The following is a 17,733-nucleotide window of genomic DNA, read 5'->3' as shown; positions in this document are numbered from 1 at the left end:
AGAAGGCACTGCACTGGAAGAGAGAAAAGCCTTCCTTCCTGTGGTGAGGAGCTGTGAGTCACCAGATTGGGTATTTCAGCAGCAATTTGTCTGGATACAGGCTGAATTGTTTGGTGGGTTTGGTGGGTTTGGATTTGGTGTTTTTTGGTTGGTTTTTTGTTTTTTTAAAACTAAATTTATTTACAAGCAAACTTTCTACAAAATAAACAACCTTTCTATAAAGACTCAATATATTAATAGTCTCTTCTTCCTGTGTTTGCTGTTTGTTTTTCTGATTGGCAGATCCATCTTTCCTTACTGTATTTGACAAATAAAGATACTTCCATGTTCATGCATTGGGACAGATGTTATAATTTTGATCCACCCCCACTCAAAGCAGGTCTTATTAGACCAGGTTTCTCAGGCCCTTCTCCAATCAAAATCGAGGTATTTTAACAGGGACCTGAGGTAAAATCAAGCTCTGAGTGGTGGAATTTAACCTTGGCTTACTTTTGTATAGAGAGGGTACATATTTCACAAAATAAAAAAGGTAACTTTCTGTAACAGACAGTTGTAGTTACAAAGGCATTGGCAGTTTCTCTCCCGAAGTCAGAGTTTAATTTTCTCTATTTTCACACCAGCTTTACAGACATCGTATCCAAATTCAGCAGATGGCAGGGCCCAACATGTGGTTCTGAATAATCTTCATTAAAACACAAACCTGCCAAAAATGCATAGAGAATTAGGTACTCCATGGTCTGTGCTTCTTCACTGCATGTCTCCATTCTGGAATAACTTTATTTCCACTGATTATCTGTCCTGACAGCTTTGGGAGAACCCACCCCATCAGCCAGTTTATCCATGTACCAACAGGCTGAGGGTCAGTGTCCCTTCCTAGGACTTCGTTCTTCATGGCAAGCTAGGAATGACATGTTGGTGGCTAGGAAGCTAGGAACGACAGTGATTTTTAAATGTTGATGAAGAGTTACATTTTATTGTTCTGTTTGTAAGTCTCTGGGCAGCTGTGCCTATTTTCTCTTCGAATTTCTGCCTTGGTGTCCAGTGTTCCTAGACAGAAACCACATCTACAAATGGTCCTTTTGGCAAGCTTGTCCAGTTCAGACATCTGCTGTGGTTTGTATTTGGCAAACTTCATGCAAATATTATCATGCAGCACCTAGTTGCACTTTTTTGGGGTACCATGTGCTGCTCAGATAAACAGGTAATAAACAGTTAAATATCTGCCTTTATAGAACCCAGGTGTTTGCCTTCTTGCTTTATTTAAAAACAAAATGTCAACAGAAAGCCACAAGAGACCAGTGCCATTACAGCATTTACCTTCATGTCCTGTTACAGCTGTTTCTCACAGCCCAGGAAAGTTGCCACAGGCAGCTCAGTTTAAAGTTGTATCCTTGTTCGCTATACCCACTATAGAAATTAGTGCAAAGATCTGTGTTCTGATAACAACAGTATTGCGTGCTTGCCTGTTTTTCATTCCAGGTCATGATGCTTATTGCAGCCCAGCTTTAAGTTGCACAGAATGCAGAACAAAGTAAACCCTTCCTTGTGCAATCTCCTTGGTGGTCTGAGTCTCTTCTGCCCAACATCCCCCAGCCCACCCAATGTACTTGTCTGCAGACTCTGCTGTGGAGCCAAAAATACAGGGGCATTTCTTCCAGTGGGGTTAAACAGCCAGGCTCTTCATATTGGGGGTGAGGGCTGTAGGTGACTGGGGAAAACAAACCACTTAATAAACAATACCTCTGATTAGATAGGGATGAACAAGCTGGACTTTGAGATGGTTAAGCAAGACTGCAGAGTACAGAAAACAGGAAACATCCAGCACAGCGTGGAGAGGTGGGTAGGAGGCAGACTCCACTCTGCTCGAGCCTGCTCAGATTAGACTTTAACCCCATCACGCAAGCAGCAGCCTCATGGGGCACCAGAGCCAGGTGTTTTTCATGTTGATGCATATTATTCTTGGACATCTTTCCAACTCCCAGTGTTCTTTTTCATTCCATTTCAATCCATTTTACAGGTCTGACCGCATCCAAAAGTACTCTTTAATTTACTTTAGTGCCAGAGAGAAGCTGTACATTTGTAATTTTTCATGTGGTGACCATATAATCTCTGAAGTTGCTTCATCTATTTGTTTTCCATTATTCTTTCTGAGGTGTACTACAATTTATCTCTCTCCAATTTACTTATTTTTTTATTTAAGATGCTAGGTCATTTGAGTAGTTAAGGGCAAAACATTATCAGAATTATACTGCTAGAAGCAGACAATAAGAATCACAATGTGGAAAATCATAAGCAATTACAATATTTCCATCTGTCTTTAAAACAAGCTTTCTGTTGATTTTAATATATTTTATCCAGCAAGACTTAACCTAAAACTTAAGTGCACAACTGTCAGATCCTTTGGCAGCAAGGCTGGATATAACAAAGACAGCAATTAAATTGTCAAATTCCAAAAAGTAAACCCACAAATTAAGACCTAAGTAATAACCCATGCCACATGTGAATAGAGTTTTCAATGGTCCTTAATATTTTTAAATGCATACTTCTCTCAACTTCTATATGGGAATTTCAGATGAGAAAGTTGACTCCAACAAAGTCTCCTAGCCATTCAAATAGAAAATTCACTTATGTTGTAACACATTTCTTGTGTTTTAACATAAGCAATCTCTTTTGTAGCTAACTACTGCTTTCTGTTTCTATGCTGTAAAAGGCAGGACAATGAACATTTAAGCTCTGTAACTAGTTATGCATCTTGTTTACAGTGATGTTTCAAACACAGCTATAAAGTTTTTTATATTGGAAGACTATTTATATCAACTCTTTCATGAACACATTAAAAAGCCATAATATGTGCAGAACCCTGCCCTGTATTTAGTTAGATATGTATTTAGGCAATCAATTCTCAGACATCCAAAACCAGTGAGTAATCCTTTCTCTAATAAATGAGTATACTCTTCACTAAAAAAACGTATCAGTAATCACTGCAATAGTCTGCATAACCATTTTTAAGAATACAAAAAATTGAGAGTAGCTGTTCTTTAGTGCAACTGACCTCCCTTCTTGTTCACCCTATCCTTAACCTTGACTGGGATCTTTGTCCTGTGTCCTTCTTCCCATGCCAGAGGCTGAGGGGGATGAAGAAACCCAGGGATGCAGAGGACAGATGGTTCTGCCTCTGAAACTGAACTCCCACTGGAAGCCCTGCCTTCATGGCCACTGGAAAGGTGTGAGAGTTGCCAGGTCCGAGTTCAAACACTACCTCCATGAGACAGAATTACAGCTTGAATAATACACCAATTTTGGCATGGAATAGTTAGTGCAGGCAGTGATTTGGTGCTTTTTATGGACCAGGTTAGTTGTTTGGTAAATGCAAGTACACTGCATACCACTCATGATGCAAGCTTTTCCCTCTTATTATTATTATTGAAGAAACCATACTACTATAGCCTCATTTTAAGAGGCCCAAGTACCCCCAAAGTATGATTACGTGTGATGGAAGTATGTACTCTTTTCCACTGTAATTTTAATATCACTGTTATTTCTGCACAGTATGGTCAGTGTGATGGGTCTGCATACTAACACCTTACAGTGACATCATGTACTATGATTCTTCATTCCATTTTCTGACCTGAAAAAGCCCCCATTCCTAAATTAAGTGAAAAAGATAAGCATGATATCCATTCACCTTTTTATCTCTGTGTCCTCAAAATATCTGTGAGGACCTGTAATCCTGTGCTTGGAGTGCTGGATCAAAGTGTTAGAATGCCTGGAAAGGATCACACCAGCAATTATTCACCTGGAAATACATTTATATACTTCTGAAGAGTTAAGAATGCAAGGTGGGCTGCAGGGGATTATTTAAAGTGTATCTAAATGTCTGACACTGCTTTTTTTCAAGAAGACTCCCACAAATTTTCTCTAATAGCCTGTGAGACCATATCACAGATGAGACTGAGAATAAAACACTTCCAAGAACCTCCCTCCTCTGTCAGCTTCTAGCCAAATCAGGAACAACAGGACTCAGACTCTGACTTTGAGGAAGAAGACCACCATTATGGCACCTTCTTGGTCTCAAGAGAGTCTTAGATAAGATATTTAATGAAAAATATTTTAAATCTATATTAGATGCTTCTGTTGTGGTGGAGAAACTTTAACACACCATGAGGCGTGTCTTTCTGCTAGGATGGGAGAAACGGAATGTAAAGCAAACACTGTAAAGCAGGGAAGACTTTATGTCCATGTTATGTACCACAGCTTCCTTCAGCAAAAAACACGGATCAGGAAGGGCAGCGTGGAGGAAAACAGAGGAACACAAGCACAAGGCCTTTGACTGGACTGCACTGTCAGCTCCTTCAGAGGTTTCTCTGCTGACTGGCAGCCTGGCAGGCTTCTAAGGTTTCCTACAAGCACTGACCTTGGCACGCAGCTGCCCAAGAGAGGCTCAAGGAAGAAGACAGTGTTGTGGAGAGAGAAATCAGGGTCTCACCTGTCCATGTAAAGGCCAAAGGGTCACTGCAGCGGCTAAACAAATGGAGAAACGACGTCATTCTTCAGGCAAACACTGGGTCTCTGTGGTAAAAACGTGCCAATGTCCAAGGTTGCAGAGGGTGATGTTCCTGAGGGTATGATGTTTGTCCAGCAGTCCTTGTGCTCACTTCCCTCCAGGAGTACTGGCCTACAGGATGGGGAGAAAGAAATTAAAGCAAATAATCAAACCTATAGGCCTAGAGTTGGTGAATGACTGTAGTGTGGATTCATATAAACTACAATGCTGATACACCATTTATACAGCATCAGTGTTTTTCACTGAAAAACTCTGCTACGCAACAGAGAAGTTTCCATGTCACCACAATATGGGTGGGCATCTCAATGGGATTTGGGGGGAAATCTGGCTTGCAGCTGTGCACCTCAGTGTGGGCATACGTGGTCTGACAACCATTAGTTTCACAGGTACACTGTGTTACAGAAAATCAGAACTTGCATTAAACTTTATCATTATACCTGATACTGTACCATCACATTTTGCCTTTCCATATACCAACTGGAAAAGGAACATATGGTTCCATGCTAGACTTTCCAGGGAGGAAAAGCAATGTAACACTTAGGAAGCCACTGAAATTACACCAGCTCATGCCAGTTAAGGATCTGTTGCATTGTTTCTGCATTTTTTCTGCTCTTTCTTCCTGCAATTTCCTAAGTATAAGCTTTCAGAAGATCTAACCCTAAATTATAAAGCTGTGCCCAAGATACCTGTAAGCAAATTCCATGGTTTCTCTTGTACTTCTTTTTAGTCTATTTCAGAAAGAGGAGGAATAATTTGAAATAACTGGAAAACATCTCAGTTTTACTGCATGAATGGCCTTATATATACAGGGGAGGGGAAAGGGGAGGAATAGCAGGAGCATGACCAGGTCCCATTGGAGGTGTGTGGTGGTGGTCTGATAGCCAATGACTGACCTTGAGCAGTGACATGTCCCCTGACAGCTTGTGGGGGAGGAGGGACAATGAAGGAGTGGAGGGAAAAAAAAAAAAAAAGCCCCACCAAGACTTTTATAAAAGTTAGTGATTAGAAGGACCGGGTCTCTTTGCCTGCAAACACCTCACCAGAAGCTTGTAGCAGCAGAGACACTGTCCACAAACAAGTAAGTATAATAATTTAATTTCTAAACGGTAAAGCTGGTACATATATCAGCAGCTGAGACCTGGTATGTTTATCTACAATGGGCTTGGAAAGTTGTTTTTGGTTTTATTTTTTTTGTTTGTTTCAGGAACAGCTTGTGAGAAATAAGCACTCAGCCATTCTGTAGTGGTCTCCTAACATGATCCATTTGCTGCTAACATTGGCTTTCTAACTTAGCTTAGCCACTCAGAACTCCTGGAGTGTACAAGTGAATCTTCTGCCTAAGGGGACTAGAGCAGTAACATACGTGCATTGCTTTGTGTTGCTTTGTTTCGTGTTTGTTTTTAAATTTCTGTTTTGCAAGGAGAACAGAGAATGACTGGAGAAGGCAGCTGGTCCTGACAGACATCAGTGCTGACAGAAGTGCAATTATGTGTGTTTGTTGTACAGCTTCTGATAAGATTATTTGGCAAGGGGGTATAAGGTCTGCAGGGCAGGAAAGCAAAGCCCGTTCTTGCATCTGTAGGCTGTAACATTTCAAGCTGTGAACAGCTAGCTTCAGGAAATTGCTTGACCAACTCAAATGCTCACTGAATCTGTGATCCTCTATCACTTTCTGAACTATCCCATGTGCTTACCCAAGACTATTTAGTCCACCTGAGACTCTCACCACTGCTTCCCCCAGCCTCCCCTGATGGCAGTACAAGACTTGAATTCTCATACAAGTCTAACAGCAAATTTTTACCTTCTCTGAGAAAAGTCCAGCCCTGAAAGAGAAGTAGCTTCTCCCTAATAACACTTGCTTCCAAGCAACAATCTTCTTGCCACCTCAGCCAAAACTAGCCATTCTGAGTGCTCTGCATTGGCTGCAGAGGATAGGTCTCTGAACATAACCTCCTTTCGCAGTTGCTAGGGAAATGAAATAGGGATACATTTGCTCAGGGCTTGAGTATAGCTCTGAGGCTAACATGGGAATCAGCACAGGGAACTTCAGATCTGCAGTTCCACCTGCAACAGCAGGTTGAATCAAGGTCTCTAGACAGAACATGAGGATGGTAAAAAAACTCAGAGAGCAAAAAAACAACCAAGCAATTTACAATCATATATGCCCCAAAGGACTGATGAGATGGTGACATTAGCATGTCAATCAAAAACATCGACCCCTTTTTCTACGTGACAGAAGTCTGAGTATCTCCTTTTGTCTAATACCCTTGAGACTTTTTGGAATCCAGAAATGAAATATTTTGCTGACCCAATACCTTCATCTCAGTGCAAAGATAATGGGAAACATGTTCTGTTCTTTCCTGAGAGCTCCTTCATAGATATGAAGAGGCACAACTTCCACCTTGACTCCTTAAAACAGGTACTCCCTGAGAGTTACGGGGTAATTCAGGCTGAAAGGGACACAGGAAGTCTGTAGTCCAAGCACCCCTTGCCCAAAGCAGGGTTAGACACGAGGTCAGACCAAGGTGCTCAGTTCTTTATTCAGGTGTATCTTGGCAGCCTGCAAGGAAGGAGACACTGCAGCCTTTTTTGTCAATCTGTTACATTGCTTGGCTGTCCTAGTAGTGAAAAAATTATCTTCATATCCAGTCTGAATCTCCTTAGTTTCAGCTTGTGCCTGTTGTCTCTCACTGTCCCATCACAGCTGCTGTGAAAAACCCAGCTCTGCCTCTTCAATCACACTCTATAGGTACTGAGGACTACTGAGAGATGCCCCTCAAGCCATTGCTGTTTGAGGCTGAACTAGACCTCACTCTGCAGACTTATCCTCACGGAACAAGTGCTGCAGCCACAGATGACCTTTTTGGTGGCATCTATTGAATTAACTCACTTCAATCTGTCAGTGTTTTTCCTGTACTGCAGGGGCCCAACACTGGATGCAGTATTCAGATGTTAACTACAGAGTGCTGTGCAAAGGGGGATAACCCATCTCCTCCCCTGGCTCTCCAGGCCAGACCCCTGCTCACACAGGATGCTTGGGCCCTTGATGCTGGCCCTGTTCAGCTTGCTACCTGATAGGGCCTAAGGACATCCCCAAAGAGCTGTTCCCTCATCCCACTAATCCTGGGGGAATGTCTGCCAGGGCTCTGCACCCCAGGCAATGTCTGGGCATCTGTCTTGGCCAGACTGCACGGTGCTCCTGTTGGCCTCTTCCCACCCACATGTCCAGGCTCCCCTGGATGGCTGCCCATCAATCAGGCATATCAAGTAGTCCTGCCAGCTGTGTGTCTTCTGCCACCTAGATAAGAAAATGCTCTGTCAGCAGGATGGGGCTGGGCTTGTCCAGCTGTTCATACCCATCTGTTTTCCCTACGCCCAAGGAACCAGACTTATTTAGAAACAGCATTTTAATGGAGCTCCTTACAGAGAAGTGAGGTCAGTAACCACAGATGTCCCCTGCAGAGAATATAAGTCATTATGTGTCTGCCTCCTCTAAGCATATAAGTGTACAAGAGAAGTAAATTCAGTCAGGCCAACACTGTGCCTACATGTAATAGGTTAAATTTTTGAATACATTTCGTTGTCCCTACCAACTGTATTTAACTATTTATGTATTCAGCAGCTGCTTCTTCAAACCTTGTTCTTTGGAAGCAAATTTCTTGTGTGCAGAGTTTGTATTGCTGACTGTTAAGAGGTCATGCTGAAGGGCTGTATTTACTAGTAATTGAATAGGAAAAAGCTACATGTGTGGGATACAAACTGTAGTTTAAAACTCTGTACTTTTGGAACCAATTTTATAAAAGAAGGCAGTGCAGAGACCCAAGAGAAAAACTTAGATATTCTGATCCAGTCTTTTCCCATCTGCAAACTGGGACTCGGGTGAGATTTTATGTAAGATCAGAAGATACCAGTCACATGTGGTTCTTGAAAAGATAATATGCCAATGATGTATTGAAGTTTCTAAGATGACTGGAAGCAAAATGTAACATTGTTCCTTCTGCTATTCATCTTGACTCTGCTCTTTGGTTCTCACTATTAATATTAACAGGAGCAAGTGCTTGTGCTGCCATCACACATTTCCCCTCAGCCCTTCTTTCTTTATGGTAGCCGAGAGAAACCCAAGATTTCAGCATTACAATATATACTTTTACAACTGTGCTGTCCCCTGTTCCTACACCCCCACCTCCTGCTGGACAGAGGATGGGGGCTGAACAAAGAGATTTGTTTGCTTAAGAAACTATTGAAACCTGATAAGCGCTCCATGTAGCTACAAAGCTGGGGGGGTATGCAGTTTTAACCTTTTGAGGTTCTTTTATAATTCTACTTAAAAAAAAAAAAAAAAAAAAAAAAAAAAAAAAGTAAGCAGATACTACAATGTGTTGCATTCATAAAATGTAAAATCAATGTGAAATCACTTGAGCTTATGACACTTAGCCTACAGCCTATGGGTAAATAAAAATAAAGCTTCTTGAAACACCTTAGTGGTGGGACAACTCCCAGTTACTGTGATCACAATTCATTAGAACTTTTTTCTTCCTGGAAAAGTTGTCAATTTAAACAGAAAAATCAGATTAAGACAAATAGGCTTTGTTCTTAGAAGACTGAAATGAGCTTTGCAGCTCTGGCAGCCTGGGCACAACTGTGTTTTCTCAGGACTTGTGAGGTGACATATCCAGCTCTTTGAGGGGATATGAAGATGGTAAAATTAATGATTTTATGGATGTGATGCGAGTTTATTCTTTACAAGGTGCCTTCATGAAATGTTACTGAAGTGTAAGGCTTCTCCACTCCTGCCTGCTCCCCTGCTCAGAGATGGACCTTGGAGCAGATACACCCTTTCTGAATGCAGACATGAAGACTGTTAGAAATTATTATATGAAGGAATCACAGAAAAATAAAATCCTAAATCAAGAGTACTAGAACATTCTGCACCTTTGAGCTATTATAAGGTTTACAATTGTTCTTTTACCTTAATTTCTTCACCATTGCAGCCAGAAACACCGTGCCTTTTATTTGTCCGTGTAGCTCAGCAGAGTATCTGGAAACCACTCACCATGTCCTTAAAGATAATTCTGGGGAGACTTTGGGCAAATCTTCACCTGCTCCTTTACACTCAGGGAGATACTTGCATAGAAATTGGAATTTGCTGTCTTCCAATTCATCACTTTGAAACTACACTTTGTTGTTTCAGTCTCTCAGAGTTTTCATTTGGAATAGCATTATTCACTGAAAACTCATATTTCTGTATTTTGAAAATTTGCCTTGCAGGCTGGTTTTGAGTGATAAGTGTCTCCTTGTTATCTTTTGGCAAACACTGGGAACAAGTAAGATAGAACAGACATTAGTATCATTGTTTATTGCATTGCTGGAAAGAAAGTATACCCATCATAACATGACTGGAGCAACTGGTGATCTTGCAGGTTCAAGGTTACCTGGATACACCTCCTGGTGCTGTAACACAGCTCCAAACTGCAACTCTAAAATCCCACCCCTGATTTAGCAATTCATTAGCTCTGACCTTAGACAAGATCATATTCTTGCCAGAGCATAATTTTCCAGTCTTGTCCACAGAGGCTCTAAACTGCTGGAGTGATTCCTTATAATTTTGCATAACAACTTATTTAACAGTAGTGTGGTTTTAACTGACGTGCTCATCACCAAGCTATTATTACAGTAATTATAAAAAACAAGCCAATTTTCTCTTTTTAAGACATATCCAACACAAAAAGCAGGTGAGGGATAAGGAGAGCTGTAGGTGAACTGAAGTAGCTATGCAGCATAAACCATAGATTTTCAAATTCTTCTGAGTGAGCTGAAAAGGCCAAGAGCTGGGAGTGATGGAGCTGTGATCACCACAGTAGAAGGATGGCTCCCAGAGTACTGGCCACAGGCTGACAGACAGAGGGGTTCAGCTAAGCCTGTTTCACCATGACCACAGCAAGAAGGCATTTCAGCCCTTTGAAAAGCAGGGAACTCCCTCTAATTTAACTAAGTCTTCATCCTGCACTCCTTCATCTTCCCTCTAAACCTAAATTACTCACTCTGTGTTAAGCTGCATGTGAAAATTTCCAGGCTCAGGTCACAAAGAGGTAAAGCAGACCTGCATCTGACTGGTGTGTACTGGCAGACAATGTCATTTGAATCTTGCAGGATAACATTACCAGTACCAAAGTACCTTCAGCTATAAATCAGGGACATGAATTTGCAGCTGTTACCATACTCTCATGGCATCGTTGCCAGAAAATTTTGGCACCATTTGACATGCAATACAGAACTCTGTACTCTGTCATGAATAGCAGACAGACTCTTAAAATTGTTTCTCCCCATTATGCCCTTCAGCAGGAAGGATAAGACAAGGATTCCCTGGCAACACAGCATCTGTGTGCCAGGAAATAAGAAGTGGGACTTGGCTGCCTACATGCCTGTGTAGGGAGAAATGTTTTCTGGCCATCTCTGATGAAATGTGAAATGGCATGTTCTCACTCCTCTCTCAGGCAGAGTTTGGGAATAGAAAATGCAAACATTGCCCAGAGGCCTGCCCTTTTGAATGAAAACGTGATATTTGAGATATTTAATGTTATTTTTAATCAAGTACCTTCTGGATTTACCACCCATTAATAAAACAGAGGTATTGCTTTAGCTATCACATATGATAAACTGAAGGAAGAGAGTTTTTCTCTTTCAGACTTACAGGCCTATACACTCAGAAAAGTAATTTTGACTATTCAGATGATCAGGGAAACTGTAATTTAATGTCATATAACCAAAACTTTAATAAGATCAAGAATTTTGCCATATCAAGACAGAACCCAGATTTCAGGTGCTGGATAGTTGCAGCTGGCAACCCTCGGCCACAGCTAAAAAGGTAGAACTGAGGGGTGAATTCTCCTAAGGCCCCAAATCTTCTGTAGAGGAAGCAATGCTCTACAGTTCTGAAAGCAGCCATAGACAGAAGAATTACAAACCCAGGCAAAAGGTTAGGGGATGGAACATCAACCAGACACAGCAGCAAATACTGCCAACAGAGGCAGGAAATAGAAGAAGAGCAGTGTTAGGAAATGTGTAAAGGTAAGCAATGGAATAACTGGCATTCTACTGACAGGAACCAAAACTTATGCAGAGTCAGCAATTTGCTTACTTGTTAGTTGGTGCATGTTTTTATGACAGACTGACCTTCCTTTATTTTCTGAGCAAATCCAGGTAAAATGAGGAATCTTTCCCACTTTGGTTCTAGAAGGATGTGGCAGGCTGTGTCTCCTGCATTTCTTTCTAGTTTTTCCAGACACACCAAGCCTAAAAGAACTCAAATGGATTTCTGGTCATATTGCCTATGATAACATGGACCAGATAAGCACCAAGAGCCCTGCAGAGGAAACACCTGAGTGGTGCCAATGGTTCACAGTCTCCAGCAATTACTTGTAATTACTTGTAACAGGAATTCTCTCCCACAGATAAGTCAACATGACCCACCAGTTCCCAGCACTGTCTCCAGAGCAGAAGAAAGCTCTTGCAGACATAGCTCAGCGGATTGTGGCTTCAGGAAAGGGGATCCTAGCGGCAGATGAATCAGTGGGTAAGTTCTGGACATCAATCAGTTAGCAGTATGCAAGATGTTTTTTTTTTTTTCTTTTAGTTTTGCTTCATATTTAAAATCAGTTGAGTAGATGAAAAACACTTTGAAACTGTTGTCTGACTAGAACAAATCAGCCAGGCAGGGCTGCAGCTATAACAACAAAAGCTTACAAACTATGGGTTGAGAAGGGAAGCTCTGAACTGAAGCCCCAGTTCATTACTACTTATTGGGACCAGGAGGCCAGCCAAGCCTAGAACCTCTTTGTCCCCCTCACTAGGTACCATGGGGAACAGACTGCAGCGGATCAATGTGGAGAACACGGAGGAGAACCGCCGAGCTTTTAGAGAGATCCTCTTCTCTTCGGACACTTCCATCAACCAGAGCATTGGGGGAGTGATCCTTTTCCATGAGACTCTCTATCAGAAAGACAGCAGTGGAAAGCCATTCCCAGCAATCATCAAGGAAAAAGGCATTGTGGTGGGAATTAAGGTGAGTATCTGTTATGTGCTGGGCTGGCACCATAATCCAAATCCCATTTTCAGAGAAAATTATATTTGGGGCTGCACTGTCTTCTATAAAACACTGCCCCCTCCCCCCTCATTTTTGTCCTTGGTTTTAAAATTCTCTGCATTGCTTTTGTGCAACTAACTAGAGGCACATTTTCTGGAACTGGATGCTGAAACTTTTCATACACCAACTCCCATCTACTCACCATTCACTACAAATAAGTCTCTCCATGCAGTAACCGAAACCTAATTCTTTCCATATCTGACAAAGTTCTTGAGCCATTCCCTGGAGGCATCTATATACACACTGCCCCTCCTATTACCTAGTTCATTCCTTTTTCTTCCCTTTGCTCCAACATTTTCTTCCTTTGCACCCTGAACATGTTAAGGTCCACACATTAGTAACAGTCTGCCTTCAAAGGCAGACCAGACATGGATACGAATTAGACCAATTCCCACCTTCCTGTAACCTTTCCTGTTTTTCTGACCTCCACAGCTGGATAAAGGCACAGCACCTCTAGCAGGAACAAATGGAGAAACCACCATTCAAGGTAAGGAGAGGTCCAAGGAGCCTCAGCTATGGCCCGGGCAGCAAAAGCCATAGGGTGGCTCACCTGAGACGCAGCCTTGGCTGGAGTCACAGTACTTTCCAGATCTCCATGCTGAAGAGCAGCTCTCAGTGAAGCATGGTTCTCCGTCTGCAGGGCTGGATGGGCTGGCTGAACGCTGTGCCCAGTACAAGAAAGATGGTGTTGACTTTGGCAAGTGGCGTGCAGTGCTGAAGATCACCAGCACAACACCCTCTCAACTCGCCATCCAAGAGAATGCCAGTACATTGGCACGCTATGCCAGTATCTGCCAGCAGGTACCTCCCCTCCAGCAACCTTTCCTGAGATGCTGCTGTCCCTTCTCCCTGTTCCCTGTGATTACACACTAGGTAGCTTGAAAGGACAATCCCTGTGAGGGTTTTGGGAAAGACAAGGAGGAAGGGCAGCAAAGCATGAAGGAATAACACCAAAGTCAGGACAAACAAAAAGAAGAGTTTTACTTCCATAGCCGCAAAGAATCCCCTGTCTTTCTTTTCCTAGCATGGCTTGGTGCCCATCGTGGAGCCAGAAATCCTGCCTGATGGAGACCATGATCTCCAGCGCTGTCAGTATGTCACAGAGAAGGTAAGAAGAGGTTCCTCCCTCTGTGCTCCCACTCACAAACCTGCAGCTAAATTTTGTGCAGTTTGTGCTCACAGATCTCAAAGAGATTTGACCAAAAATGTCCTTCATAACTGCATCACAAAAATGAGCTGCTCCTAGGCACATAACAAACTAACAGGAAATCCAAGAGTATTTTCCATGCTTTTGGATTTTCACTTCAATAACAATATAAGCATTCTCAATCTCAAAAAGATGTATCAGGACCAAGCCCAATTACCTCAATTTCAGCAAGGACAAATCCGTTAAATATGAAGAGTTGTATCTTGGTCATCTCAAAAGCAGTGGGGCCTCCACAACTGCAACCCCAGAAATAAATTTCATGAGAAAGCAAAATTCAATTCCATTTTGCTACAGTACCAAATAACAAGCTGTCTTTCCAAGCAGCCTGAGGTGAAGATCTGAGCAGAGGTCTGTATTCAATCCTCCTGTTTTCAGGTTCTGGCTGCTGTCTACAAGGCTTTGAATGATCATCACGTGTACCTGGAGGGGACACTGCTGAAACCCAACATGGTGACGGCTGGGCATTCCTGCTCCAAGAAGTACACCCCTCAGGATGTAGCCATAGCAACTGTCACTACTCTCCTCCGCACCGTTCCTGCTGCTGTTCCTGGTGATTCCTGATTCATTTCTATCTCTTCATTCCCACTCACTCTCCAACCTCTGACATGCCTGATCCTCTGGCAAGTAAAGATCAGGGATTGAGGTGGCCGGAACCCTCTATTTCTAAGCCTCAAAACCACTTTCTTGCAGGAATCTGCTTCCTGTCTGGAGGTCAGAGCGAAGAGGAGGCTTCTCTCAACCTGAATGCCATGAATCAGTGCCCTCTGCCTAAGCCTTGGAAATTGACCTTTTCCTACGGGAGAGCCCTGCAAGCCTCTGCCCTGGCTGCATGGTTGGGCAAAAATGAGAACAAGAAGGCTGCTCAAGAGGCCTTCCACAAGCGGGCACAGGTATGAGGCTTCCCCTGAGCAGAGGGAAGAGCTGTCACCATGAAGGTGACTTGTCACCTTCCTAAAGCTGCTATTGGTCCCACCCTTTCCTGGCACTTCATGTTCACCTGGGGCACTACCCACCCTTTCCTGGCACTTCATGTTCACCTGGGGCACTACTCTGTTATTTCTGCCTTGCTTGGTTACTCCTCCAGGTTGTTCTTTACACATCTGCCTTTCTTCCTCCATGCTGATTGTTTCCCCCTCCTCTTTTTTTTTCCTTCTTTTTCAGATTAACAGTTTGGCTTGCAGGGGGCAGTATGTCCAGTCTGGGAAGAATGACGCAGCTGCCACGCAGTCACTGTTCACTGCCAGCTACACCTACTGAAACAGCAGGAACTTCCTTCCTCCTGTCCCTTCTCACACAGTGGAAGATGTTCAGAAATGAAAGAAAAATATAGAAATCTAATTTCCCTTACCCTACACCAAACTGGAAATAGAATGGCTTAGCTTCCTCTCCACCCTTCACTCCCACAATTTACCAAGGGGATATTTTTTTTTTTCATTTGCACGTTCCAAGGATAGGGAATTTTTTCCAAACAACAAACAGCTGCCAATGAATCATGAACCCACCCTCCCTCAGTCTGAAACTCAACCCCTGGAATAGCAGGCAGATTCAGTAGTTCCTAGCAATTCAAATAGCTACCCTTGCCCATTACCACACTTAGCAGCCACAATCCTGAATTATAAAACCTGACTCTGTGTTCAATCATGTCAATAAAACAGTAATCGAAAACTAATCTCTACCTCACAATTCTTTTTGTTTTGTGTAAACTTCATAATATCTTCCACACATCTGTTTTTTGTGGTCCTTGCAAAGATTGAGTCTCAAAGTGTTGCAGCTGGTGAGCTTGGGAAACTCTGAGGATATCAAAGGGAAATAACCCAATAGTGGCACAGCTGGAGAGGTTAATCCTGGCAGTGGAATTCTGGCAGACACTAAAACACTTGGGAGATGTACACAGCAAGCAGTGCTGGGGAATCAGCCCACAGATAAACAGCACGTTCAGAAGCATCTCATGTCTCTGGAGAGCCATTGCTGGTGAGAGGAGGCTGCTAAACACTGTGTTAGGGTTGCACACATTGAGTCAGGGCTGTGCAAAGTCTGTCCTTACAAATCACCTTTATTGTGGCGTTTTCCACAATAATTAACACAAAGCATGCATGAAAGCATCTTGGCCTACCTGTTGTGTAGCTTGAGTAATGAGGCTGATGTTGCAGACACACGGTTTGACCTTTGGCACGTTGCTGTGTCCCTTTTAAATGTGTAAGCTTTGTTAGCAAAAGCACAGTCAGATGGTCATGAAAAAAAAAGGCATAAATAGCAAAAACAGCAGGCCTAAGGTTATGTAAGAATATTTGCCTGGCTACGTGCTACACCGATCAACTCATGAGGCCTTGGAGCAGCCCCCAAAACACCCAGGGCCAGGCGACCCAGAGGACTCCACACCTTTTCAGGGTCACCTCTCTCTGCTGGCTGCTCCTCCTGGCCACTGGCACTCGCTGCTCCTGCCAACAAATACAGGGAAAACAGGCAAAATCACTGACCTGTAACCACCTCCTCGTGGCCTCTGAGTTAATAACCAGTGTGTCACACAGGCAATAAATAAACAGCCAAAATCCTTCATGTGGATCCAATCAATGCATAATTAAGGCTTGCATTTAGTCTCTCCTGACAATGAACAAAGAGCCAGTGATTTGCCAAAAAACACTCCAGAAGCTGATACTAGTGTCAGGAATAACACCTCTTTCCTGCTTCAGCTGTGGTCCTCTGGGTCTCCACATACCTGAGTTCACAGAAACCTCTGCTCCTGATGAACAGCATCCTACTGATACTCTGATCAAAGCTCAAGCTCAGAATCATTTGCATTAGAAATTACCTGAAAAATTATATTTTTCAACCCATCTAGTTCCAACCCCCCTGCCATGGGCAGGGACAGCTTCCACTGGACCAGATTGCTCTGAGCCCTGTCCAAACCTGTCCTTGAGCATTTCCAGGGATGGGGCATTCCCAGCTTCTTTGGGCAACCTGTGTTAAGGCCTCACTGCCTTCACAGCGAAGAATTTATTCCAAATATCTACTCTTCCCTTTTTTTAGTTTAAAACCGTCCCCCCTTATCCTGTCACTATCTGTCTGTGTAGAAAGTCCCTCTCCCTCTTTTTTATAAGCCACCATCAGCACCAAGATGACCAAAATTTTCTCCTATTTATATGTATTAGTAAAAAAAAGGAATTAATATTAATTGACTACAAGTTACCTCGTTTTCATAATAATTAGTATCCTGTCTGCTGTCAGTTAATGATCCTCTTGCTTCTCATGCTAATTAGTCTGCATGCTCAGTCTTTCTTTTCAGTCAGTGGTTTCTTAAATTGGTGGCTATGAGTCAATGGCCTTGATCTGCCCCTACTGGAATAACTTTTTTACCCCACTGGAGCCGATTCAGCACAGTTTCTGCATTGGCTTTATCAGTTTGTTCCTTTCCTTGGGGATTCTGCCAGATGTCCTTGTGCCCATAAATTCTCCATTCTTTGTGTCCACCATCAGCGGTACATCCTTCTTCCCAAGCCTTGCTAACCTCCCCTGTGTCTGAGGAAACTGAAGCCTGTCAAGCCCTACACCTCCACAAGGCAATTCAGCCAAGAAGCAACCTGCCTTTCAAAGGCCTAGCCATCACTTAGAGCTTGTTGGCTAGTTTCTGTTACACAGACAAAATGTCCCTTCCTGTCGATTAGGCCTGAAAGCACACAAAGACCAGACATCACGGAAGCCTTTTCCGAAGGAAATTTCCCCACATTCCGCCTCCCAGGGAGGGGGCGGGCTTGAGGGGACGGACTACATTTCCCATGCGGCTTTGCGGGGCGCTGCAGAAATGCGTCACCCGCGCTGGCC

General features: G+C 43.0%; 1 protein-coding gene and 1 long non-coding RNA gene across 2 annotated transcripts; one reads left to right on the top strand and one right to left on the bottom strand.

The window, feature by feature from the left end:
• Nucleotides 1-221: 221 nt before the first annotated feature.
• Nucleotides 222-17,627, bottom strand: LOC137465265 (uncharacterized). The gene is made up of 3 exons (XR_010994604.1): nt 16,028-17,627; nt 4,487-4,675; nt 222-700 (listed from the first exon to the last, which is right to left on the bottom strand). It is a non-coding gene; the product is annotated as an uncharacterized lncRNA (long non-coding RNA).
• Nucleotides 5,484-15,583, top strand: LOC137465263 (fructose-bisphosphate aldolase B). The gene is made up of 9 exons (XM_068177214.1): nt 5,484-5,642; nt 12,016-12,137; nt 12,415-12,626; nt 13,140-13,194; nt 13,348-13,508; nt 13,732-13,815; nt 14,290-14,464; nt 14,605-14,804; nt 15,076-15,583. The coding sequence occupies exons 2-9, from the start codon at nt 12,026-12,028 to the stop codon at nt 15,169-15,171; spliced, it is 1,095 nt and encodes a 364-aa protein (XP_068033315.1). The 5' UTR covers nt 5,484-5,642; nt 12,016-12,025; the 3' UTR covers nt 15,172-15,583.
• Nucleotides 17,628-17,733: the final 106 nt, after the last annotated feature.

Source organism: Anomalospiza imberbis, chromosome Z (assembly GCF_031753505.1).
Source record: "Anomalospiza imberbis isolate Cuckoo-Finch-1a 21T00152 chromosome Z, ASM3175350v1, whole genome shotgun sequence".
Classification (NCBI taxonomy): domain Eukaryota; kingdom Metazoa; phylum Chordata; class Aves; order Passeriformes; family Viduidae; genus Anomalospiza; species Anomalospiza imberbis.
Note: the sequence above shows the minus strand (reverse complement) of the source record. Positions and strands in the feature narration are given on the sequence as shown.